This window comes from Chionomys nivalis, chromosome 2 (assembly GCF_950005125.1).
Source record: "Chionomys nivalis chromosome 2, mChiNiv1.1, whole genome shotgun sequence".
Taxonomy (NCBI): domain Eukaryota; kingdom Metazoa; phylum Chordata; class Mammalia; order Rodentia; family Cricetidae; genus Chionomys; species Chionomys nivalis.
Genome location: NC_080087.1, coordinates 54,675,856 through 54,685,414, shown reverse-complemented (window position 1 = coordinate 54,685,414; position 9,559 = coordinate 54,675,856). Strand labels below are relative to the sequence as shown.

General features: G+C 43.2%; 1 protein-coding gene across 2 annotated transcripts in view; it reads right to left on the bottom strand.

The window, feature by feature from the left end:
* Positions 1-8,793: 8,793 nt before the first annotated feature.
* Traf3ip2 (TRAF3 interacting protein 2) overlaps positions 8,794-9,559 on the bottom strand; it is a 42,582-nt gene continuing 41,816 nt past the window's right edge. For both annotated transcript variants that reach the window (XM_057762657.1, XM_057762658.1), the window contains one exon: positions 8,794-9,286. In XM_057762657.1, the coding sequence (XP_057618640.1) occupies positions 9,140-9,286 (147 nt within the window). In that variant the 3' untranslated portion in view covers positions 8,794-9,139. The remainder of the gene's footprint in view (positions 9,287-9,559) is intronic.

The following is a 9,559-nucleotide window of genomic DNA, read 5'->3' as shown; positions in this document are numbered from 1 at the left end:
GCTGTAGTAGCTGCTAAACTCCCTTTTGAATGGCAGTTTCACTAGAAAAGATGGCATGAGGGGACTGGGGCCCCCAACTCTGGTTCATGTGTTTTTTTCAGAGAATAATGAGTGATATACTGGTACCCAAAGACTCCATATCTTGAATGTGGAGATGCTCTGCCCACACACTTTGGGACATACAGCTTAAGCTCACCTCACAGCATCCCCTGAAGCACTCAGATGCCAGTCTTGGTCAGAAGTGGACTAAGTAACCACCCCTAGACACAGCAGGAGATACTCCAGATACTCCTCTCACTGATGGAGATCTTGGGCTTCTCTTTTGTACAAAACTGTTTCAGGCCAGGCTGATAGAGCCTTGGCTTGCGTGCAGGAGTCTCATTCACAGAAGAAATGAGTGACTGGCTTACCATATGGATACCTTGTAAATGAGATGCACAACTGCTTTCTAAAGAAAAAAAAAGGATAGAGAAAACATGATGTAATCTTTCCCAGATGACTAAGGTCATTATTTTTAAAACTAGTCAGGTATTAGGAGAGCTGTGTTATTATCAGGAACCTTGTTTGCTTGCTTACTTGCTTGCTATGTTTTAGAACAGGGTTTTGCTATGTAACCCAGGTTGGCCTCATTCTTACCTTTGTAACCTGCCTGGCTCTGAACTTGCAGAGATAGTTCACCTGCCTTCCAAGTGCTAGAATTACAGATGCATGTCATCACACCTGACTTCTTATCAGGAACTTCTGAGGGGTTGTCCTGGGTTTCAATTGCTGTGGTCAAACACCATGATCAAAAAGCAAGTTGGGAAAAAAAGGTTTAATTGACTTACACTTCCATATTTTAGTCCATCACTGAAGGAAATCAGGATGGGAACTCAGACAAAGCAGGGACCTGGAGGCAGGAGCTGATGCAGAGGCCATAGAGGGGTGCTGCTTACTGGCTCACCACTTATAGTCTGCCCAGCCTGCATTCTTATAGAACCTAGGACCACCAGCCCAGGGATGGTACTACCCACAATTGTCTGCCCCCCCCCCCATAAATCACTAATGAAGAAAATGCCTTACAAACTTGCCTACAGCATGATTTCATGGAGGCATTTTCTTAACTGAGGCTCCTCCTCTCAGATGACTTTAAATTGTGTCAAGTGAACATAAAACTGCCCAGTGCATGGTTATTTTCCTACAGTGTGTGAATCCGAACCACTGAAGCTGTGGCTATTTTGATTTCACTTGGGTAAGGTAAAAATTAAATATAAGGATGCTTTTTTAAAAATTTACTTATTTATGTATTTTTAAATGTGCATTGGTGTTTTGCCTGCATGTATGTCTGTGTGAGGGTGTGGGATCCCCTGGAACTGAAATGACAGTCTTGAGCTGCCATGTGGGTGCTGGGAATTGAACCTGGGCCCCCTAGAAGAGCATCCAGTGCTCCCAACTGCTGAGCCATCTCTCTATCCCCAAGGATGCTTTTATAAATACTACTTGGCAACATTTTAAAAGTTGCATATTTAATGGTTTGGTGGTTTGGTTTGGTTTTAGTTTTGTCTGTTTTGGTGGTTTGAATAAGAATGGCTTCCAAGGCTCATAGATTCAAATGCTTGGTCACCAGGGTCACCATTTGAAAGGATTAGGAGGTGTGGCCTTGTTTGAGAAAGCATGTCCACTGGAAGTGGGCTTTGAGTTTTCCAACCTCAGAATCTCTTTTCTCCTGCTGCCTGCAGATGCAAATGTAGAATTCTCAGCTATTTCTCCCACACCATGTCTGCCTACACGCCACTATGCTCCCTGCCACGATGATAATGAACTAAGCCTCTGAAACTGTAAGCAAACTCCAATTAAGTACTTTCTTTTATAGGAAGAGTTGTCTTGGTCCTGGTGTCTCTTCACAGCAATAGAACACTGACCAAGACATCTGTTCAAAATATTTTCATAACAAAAAAATGTCAGAACGACAGCTGCCACTTCTATCGGGAAGCCAATTCCTAACCCTCCTTTACTGGTGTCTTCCTAAGTGGCAACTGCTGACCTCCTAAGGGTGGAAAAACAGGCACGTGTACTTGTCAGGACTGTGAACAAAAGAAGCAAAAGGTGAACACATCTGTGTTGGGGTCAGGGTCTGTGCTTGTGTTAGGGTAAGAACAGTAAGGCGTAATGCCTGACACCATAGCTTGAATTAGTTCATAAGTCAACCATACTTCTCTTACTGGGATCAAAGGTCAAGTAATATGTAAAATGCCCAGCTGGCTGGCCAAACAAGCTCTCCTCACGCCAACTGTTTGCCATCACCATGTTCACAAACTGTTCTAGGAGCCATTGTGAACAAGCACCTTGTTTTAAAGGGTTATTTGAAACTCTAGTAGAAGAGATTTCTTTCTAGTCACAAAGGAGAACACTGAGGTTGGTTTTTTTACTTTAGTATAACTTGGGCCTTATAACATTAAATGTAAACATCCTTAGTCTTTACCTTGGGGGGATTTTTATAAAACCTCCACATTGGTGTGTATTTCAGACTCGAAAATCCACCGCCCTGGAACCTACTAGAGAAGGATTTCAAACTAGGGAAACATAAGTTCTCTATGGTTTCTGAGTAAGCAAACTGTGGCTAACAACAGATTGGAGAGTAAAATCAGTCAGTCCTTGTACTCAAGGAAACTTGAGGGATGGAATGCAAGATGCGAAATCAGCCAGGTCCTGGGTTTACTTCTCTGGCTACAGAAAAGCCTTTGCCAACACCAATGTCCAGATCATACTGCAGTACCCAGATGAACTCAGAACCAGAAGCTTTCTGCCCTGGTATTGCCTGGGAGGGGGCAAAGGCCAGGCAGGTACCCTACCCGAGGCCCAGCTGCGGCTCCATGGTAAGGCTGGCAGCCAAGCCTCGCGCCAGCCTTTTCCAAAGCAATCCTTTGATAACACTGATTACATCTCCCTCACCAGAGCCTGGGGCTGATTGAGAAACAGCCAACTTCTCCGGGTAACAAGAGGAGGGGAAAGTAATCCAAACACAGGTTGTATTATAAAATCCAGGCAGTGAGAGAAGTATGTTTATTCTGTAAGATAGCACACCTGCTCAGGCCCGGGAGGCTCATTTCCATCAGTTGCCATGGCAAACTCGTTATACTTCAGGGCCATGTGGCTTTGTTTCCTTTTGAAATCTGGTCCTTGTCCTACCTTCTCTAACAACTCCAACACAATGGCATGGGAGCCTGCGACAGCATAATTGATTTTTCCTTCTCTCTATCAGCAGTTCACATTTGTTGGGCACAGGCCTGAGTCTTCCTTCTCCTTTGAACTCCTTGCTAACCATGAAGGCTTGCTTCAGAGCTATCCTCATTAACATTCCAGGTCTCTCCTCCCTGTCAGCAGCAACAAAGCCTGCATCAATGGCCTCCTTCCTCCCTGCTTTACTGAGTGGCTCAGTTCCATGTTTTGCTGCTGATCCAGGTGTCCAGGCAAACAACTCTAGACTAAGAAGCATGCAGGAGAGAGTAAAAATAGAACAGCAGCTTGGATGCATACCAGAGCAGCTACTTCATCGCCACGCGCTCTGCACACTAAGCCTAATGGGATCCATCAGGCAGGAGCCCTCTCACACTCACCTTCTCCCTCCCCCTCCCTCCCCCTCGCTCCCCAGCTGCCTTCTTCCATCAGCTCCTTCCTGGTGAACGGAGCAAAGGGAGGTCAGGCATGGGACAAGAAAGATGTGCCCCGGTGGTTTTAGCTTACAAGACCTGGGAGATCTGGGGGCTGTGATTATGCCTCACAAGAGCTAGAAAAGAGTGAGCAGGCCTAGAACTTGGTCACCTTTGCCCAGCTCCACCAGCCCATGCTTCTCATTGTTTAGCAAAGTCTCAACACTTCCTAAACCGTCTGAATAAATGTGACCTAGGCCCACATCCAAAAGTTCCCTGAGAAGGTAAATACAAAAGTCAGCCACAATGACCATTCCTTTTGCAGGTCCCACCTGCTTGACTTGAGGCAGATACCCAGTCACACATGGTAGTCTACAAAAGCTATCCACCTCTCTCCATGTGTTCTAAAGTTCTAAGTCTAAAAGCATTCTTCAAGAAAAAAATGAAAGAGCTGGTATGACATTAGGGCCATGCTGTCCTGCTTGGTTACAGGTCTCTCAGAGTGACTGTGCTGATTGGATTCTTTTGTGCTGTTTTATGCCTCATCGTGAACTGTATTGTTCCTGCAGCGAGTCCAAACCCCCTCCTAAGCAGCTAAAGTCTTCCAAGCACCACCTTTGTAGCATGAGTAGGACTTACGAGAGAGGAGTTTCACAGTGTTTGAAGAAAAAAAAAAAACCAACAATTTTTTAAGAACTATTGATGTTTTGGAGTTTGAAACACGCACACATACATGCACACACATACGCATGCCCACACCTTTAAAAGACATTGATCTGGTTGCAGATGTTTTCTCTTTAAGCTTCAGGAAGGTATTGAGGATTTTTAAGTTGGCTTAGGGTTCACATTAAACCATTACCAAATAAATATGCCAAACCACTTCAAGAAGAGCTATATCCATATCATCACAGCAATAATTAATTCCCTGAAGAGATTCTCCCGGCACAAGCAGTAGCATGATCATTTACTCTCCCAGCTACCAGAGGATGGGGTAATCTTCCCTCAGGCCTCCTGTGTTCAGGAGGCTGTGTTTACTTCAGGGAGGAACTGGGTCATGAGTCTCCCAGTAAAACCCAGGATGTTCCATAGGCTCACAGCCTTCAAGCTTTATCACTGGGGCTGTAGCCCTGGAGTGACCTTGAGCAAATCAGTTTCTCTGAGTCCTTCTCCCTTCCTACAGAAAACAAAGTCACAGGGTCCCTTTCAGACTGAAAATTCTATGACAGAAATAAATTACTTAAAAATGTCACTGTTTTGCTTTTATTCTTTCTTGCTTTTTGTTTGTTGTTGAGTTATCTCATATAGAGCTATTTGTGCTGAAACAGCACAGGAGTCTCTGTGCTGAGAGGTGTGACTTCTTTGTGGTATCTTCCCACAACGTAACTACCTTCTCATTTCATTTGCTGCTAGGAGAGGGTCTCACAGACTCTTCTTAGCACGTTAAAGAGAAGCAGAAAGATCCTCTGACTTGAAAGACTCTTTCTAGGTCATTTCAATGGTCATAGATCTTTGCAATCCATTTGGCAAAGGTGACAAAGTGGATTTGGCAAAGTGGCTGTGGTGGTTGATGAAGTGACTGGGTTAGGAAAAATGTTTTCAGCCAAACATCCGAAAATACGGATGGAAAGTCCAAAGTAGAGAGCTTTCCTGTCTTGTTGAGATGACTCAGAAAAACTCAAGTCTTTAAGGGGTAATTTGTTTACTGGGAAAAAAGGAAGAGAGTACAGCAATGGTTTTTCTGAGTGCTGAGCTGAGGAAAAGCCAGGTTTTTACTTTGATGGTAGCCCCGTGGTGAGACATTTTTGAACTGTATAGAAGTTAAACTAGACAGGCATTTATTTGGAAGTCAGACACTAAGATTAAAATTAGCCACTAAATATCAGAAAATAATCTAACTCTATACCCAGTACATCCCCACGTTAGCTTCTGTATGACTAAAGTCATGAGGCTACAAAGTTATTTTTACCAAGGCAGACCTATCCTATTTCTACCCTCAAATTATCGACAAATAGATACAAGGACCAGGATAATGTTTAAGTAAACCAGGTGTTGAGTATCAGTGTTCTAAAGTAATTGAAAAAATTCCTTTGCTGCTGGTGGTCATATTTTATAGACACTTCAGAACCAAGTTGTCTCTCTTGGTGAGTACAGCATGAGCGCTCTCTCTGTCTCTGTCTCTCTCTCTCTCTCTCTGTCTCTCTCTCTCTCTCTCACACACACACACACACACACACACACACACACACATTTGGGTATTTGTTTGGCTGGTGGCTGGCTTGCATTTTGCTTGTTTTGCTACCAATTGTAACACTTAAAGGACTGCTTGCTGCACATCAGGGACCTTAACCACTTGAGACAGGAAGAATAGAGGGAACTCGTGGCTGAATGCTCAGGGAGTCTCTGAAGGGGGAGGAGGGGCTAATAACATTACTAAATCTTTGCAAGCTGGAAACATTTCAAAGAAATAATTGCTGGGCTGTTTCTGCAGATGTTGAATCCTCAATAATGGGCTCACCTCAAACCAAAACAATGAAAGGAGAAAAAAGACTTGAAGTTGGTATTTAGAATGTTTTCCAGGAATTCAGAGTTGGCCAAACAAGAAAATTCTATTAGATCTAAAATGTCATTGAAGTAATTATTATTCCCATACAGTCATACAGATGAGCACTTAATTTATGCTATTTTTTTTCTTTTTTTAAAGCATTTACTCTGTGCACATGTAGACATAAAGTAGGTCGGATTGTAGTCTTTGTAATTCATTAGCAAGTTTTCTTTTTTGTAGTTAAAGAGTATTTGTCTTTCTCTATAGTGACATTTGGAGGATAACTATCTCAGAGCAAAATTGAAACTTGTTTACCCAAATAGGCAGAGAAAGGAAGCAATAGCTCTCACCACCCAAGCATCTTTTTATTAATCTATTTTTTCCTTGTGCAACAGTTTATTTAGATCACACACATCTGCGTGCACACACACACACATACATTTTATAAATGGCTGTATGTCATTTCCTTGGAGATCAAATAAGCCAAATTATTGATTTAATTTAAAAATAAAGATTTTTTTTAAAAAAAGAAGAAAATATCTCTTCAAACAATGTACCCAACAGCTGGGGTTTGGCTTATGTTAAAGCATACCCAGGGTCAGCCCTGGGATCTGGGAGGAGCAGTTTTGTCAGATACATTGATGCATGCCTATAATCCCAACACTCAGGGAGTAGAGGTAAGCAGGACTACAAATTACAGGCCAATCTGGCCTAAGCAGTTGTAGGGCAACTTGAACTACACAGTAAGACTCTTTTTAAAAAATCAGCAAAACTCATTAAGGTATGTTTTTTTTGTTAATATAAGTCAATTAATTTTTCTGTTTTTTAAAAAATGGTTAAATTTCAATTTAAAAAAGAAAATCTAGCCTAGTGTAGTGGTTTGAATTAGAATGGCTCTAAATTTGAATGTCTGGTTCAGTTGGTGAACTGTTTAGAAAGGATTAGGAGGTGTGGTCTGGTGTGCAAAGTCCTGTATATGTGTTGCTTTTGTTGGTTAGTGAATAAAGCTGTTTTGGCCAGTGGCTTATCAGATTAGAACAAGGCAGGAATTCCAAACATATAGAGGAGGAAAAAAGGAAGAGTCAAAGAGAAACCACGTAGCTCCGAAGGAGAAAGATGCCCCTGCTGGAGCCCGTCGGAACTTTACCTGTAGGCCACGACCTTGTCGTGATGCACAGATTAATGGAGATGGGTTAGTTTAGGATATAAGAGCTAGCTAGAAATATGCTTAAGCTATTGGCCAAACGGTATTGCAAATAATAAAATAAAATGTGATTATTTTGGGTCTAGGTGGCTGGGAAGCGAACAAGCAGCCTCCATCTACAGTGGCCTTGTTGGAGGAGGTGTGTCACTGCAGGTGGGCTTTGAGGTTTCAAAAGACTATGCCAGGCCCAGTCTCCCTCCCACTCAGTCTCCATCTTGTGGATAAGATGTGAGCTCCTAGCTACTACATCAGCACCATTTCTGCCTGCCTGCTGCCACACTCCCTGCCATGATAATCATGGACTCATCCTCTGAAACTGTAAGCAAGCCCCCAATTAAATACTTCCTTTTCAACACAGTCTTGGTCATGACATCTCCTCACAGCAATAGAATAGTAACTACTACGCCAGGCATGTTGATGCATACCTGTAATCCTAGCATTTAGAGGGCCAAGAAAGGAGGACCGATGTTAAGTTCAAGACTCCTACTCTACAGAGTGAGTTCTGGCCCAGTCAGAACTACATAGTGAGACCCTTTCTCCAAAAAATGAAACACAAATAAAAAGTAAAATTAAATTTATTCCCTGGGAGATGTAATTGTAAAAAATAAATACCTGATTACTTCTCCAAAGAACATTTAGAGTTTAGGTCCCAGATCGCATACTTTCTAGGTTCATTAGAAATCCCTTTGTCCATATAATTTTATGAGTATCCCAGGTCTCAGAAAAGTGAAAAAACTTGATTAATTACAGGTGCTTAGGCTCAGGACAAAGATTAGAATTTTTAGACCACAACTCTGGCCTGTGTGACACATCCCTCTTACATCATGTGTAGACTCAAGATATTTATTTTAACTAAATGGTCAGACCCCCCCCATTTCTGTCTCTGTCTCTCTCTTCCTCCCTCCCTCCCTTCCCCCCTCTTTCTTGTTTATTTGGTTTTTAGAGACAGGGTTTCTCTCTGTATCCCTGGCTGTCCTGGAACTCCCTCTGTAGACCAGACTGTCCTTGAACTCACCTGCCTCTGCCTCCCGAGTACTGGGATTAAAGGTGTGTGTCACCGACCCTTTTTTCTCTTCTTGCAGTGCTGGCAGTTGAATCCTGGACATCTCCTACATGTTAAGCAAGTGTTCTACCACTGAGCAACACTCCCTGCAATCATACTGTTTACAATCAGGGTTGTTCTGTTAAAAACCAACTGTAAGAGTAAAGCTTTCATAGCTACATAGAAAGGGGTTTTTTTAACTGTCTTTAAATTTATTAATCCTTTAATACAGAGAACTCTATCACATTTATCTAATACTATATCTAAGCGGTTTTGTTGCTGTCCCACACCTGCCCATTTCAATGTAAATTAATATGCCCGATTCCATTCAGATAAATGAAACACATTCTTCCAAAGAGTAATCATTTTATTATTTGGACATGAATCAGATTGGTCTTTGGTCTAAGGACACAGCATCTGGCCAACTCATAAAAGTAGCTGAAGTGATGGGGGAGTTCTTGTGGTCGTAGGTGTTTGCTGCCGTCACCTATAGTATCCACTCACCAAAAGTACTCAGCTCAGGAGGACATGGGCACCTTGTGTGTTTTTTAAAAGACGGGAAATACAGAGCAGTCAAAGTATTGGGAGAGAATTCTGCAGAAGAAGTGTTCTGGGGCCTGAATCCCCCTAGAAGACACTGAAACAGGCCTGACTGCCACCAGCCAGCCTCAGCTAGAAGAATGCTGTGAGAACAGGGCCACACTGAGCTGGAGGCGGCTGGGTCACAGGGGTACCACCTGAAGGGTGGGCAGAGGACCACGGGGAGGAGCCACATACTCTTCCTCTCGGAGCAGCCGCAGCAGGATGTTTTTCTTATTCTTGGGCCAGCTGTAAACATGAGTGTTCTGGAGCCAGGTGGGCACGTGCTCCTGTGGAAGAGAGGACAGGAGCAAAGGTCACAGGAGAGAAGCCTGGAATCCAGATCCAGGGCTCAGTTCTGAACAGTCTGGCTTGCCCTTCATAGGCGTTCCCACCAGGCTGTCTTGGGAGCTGCTGTTTTGCTTTTGGAGGGTTTAAAACGCAGAGCACTTTTGGCTTCGGGTGCAAGCTGTGTATCTCATTATGGAAACCACATGTGCACAGCTTTTTCTGTCAGTCTCCCAGGCTACCTGCCCTTTGCATGTCAACGTGCTTTTCACCAC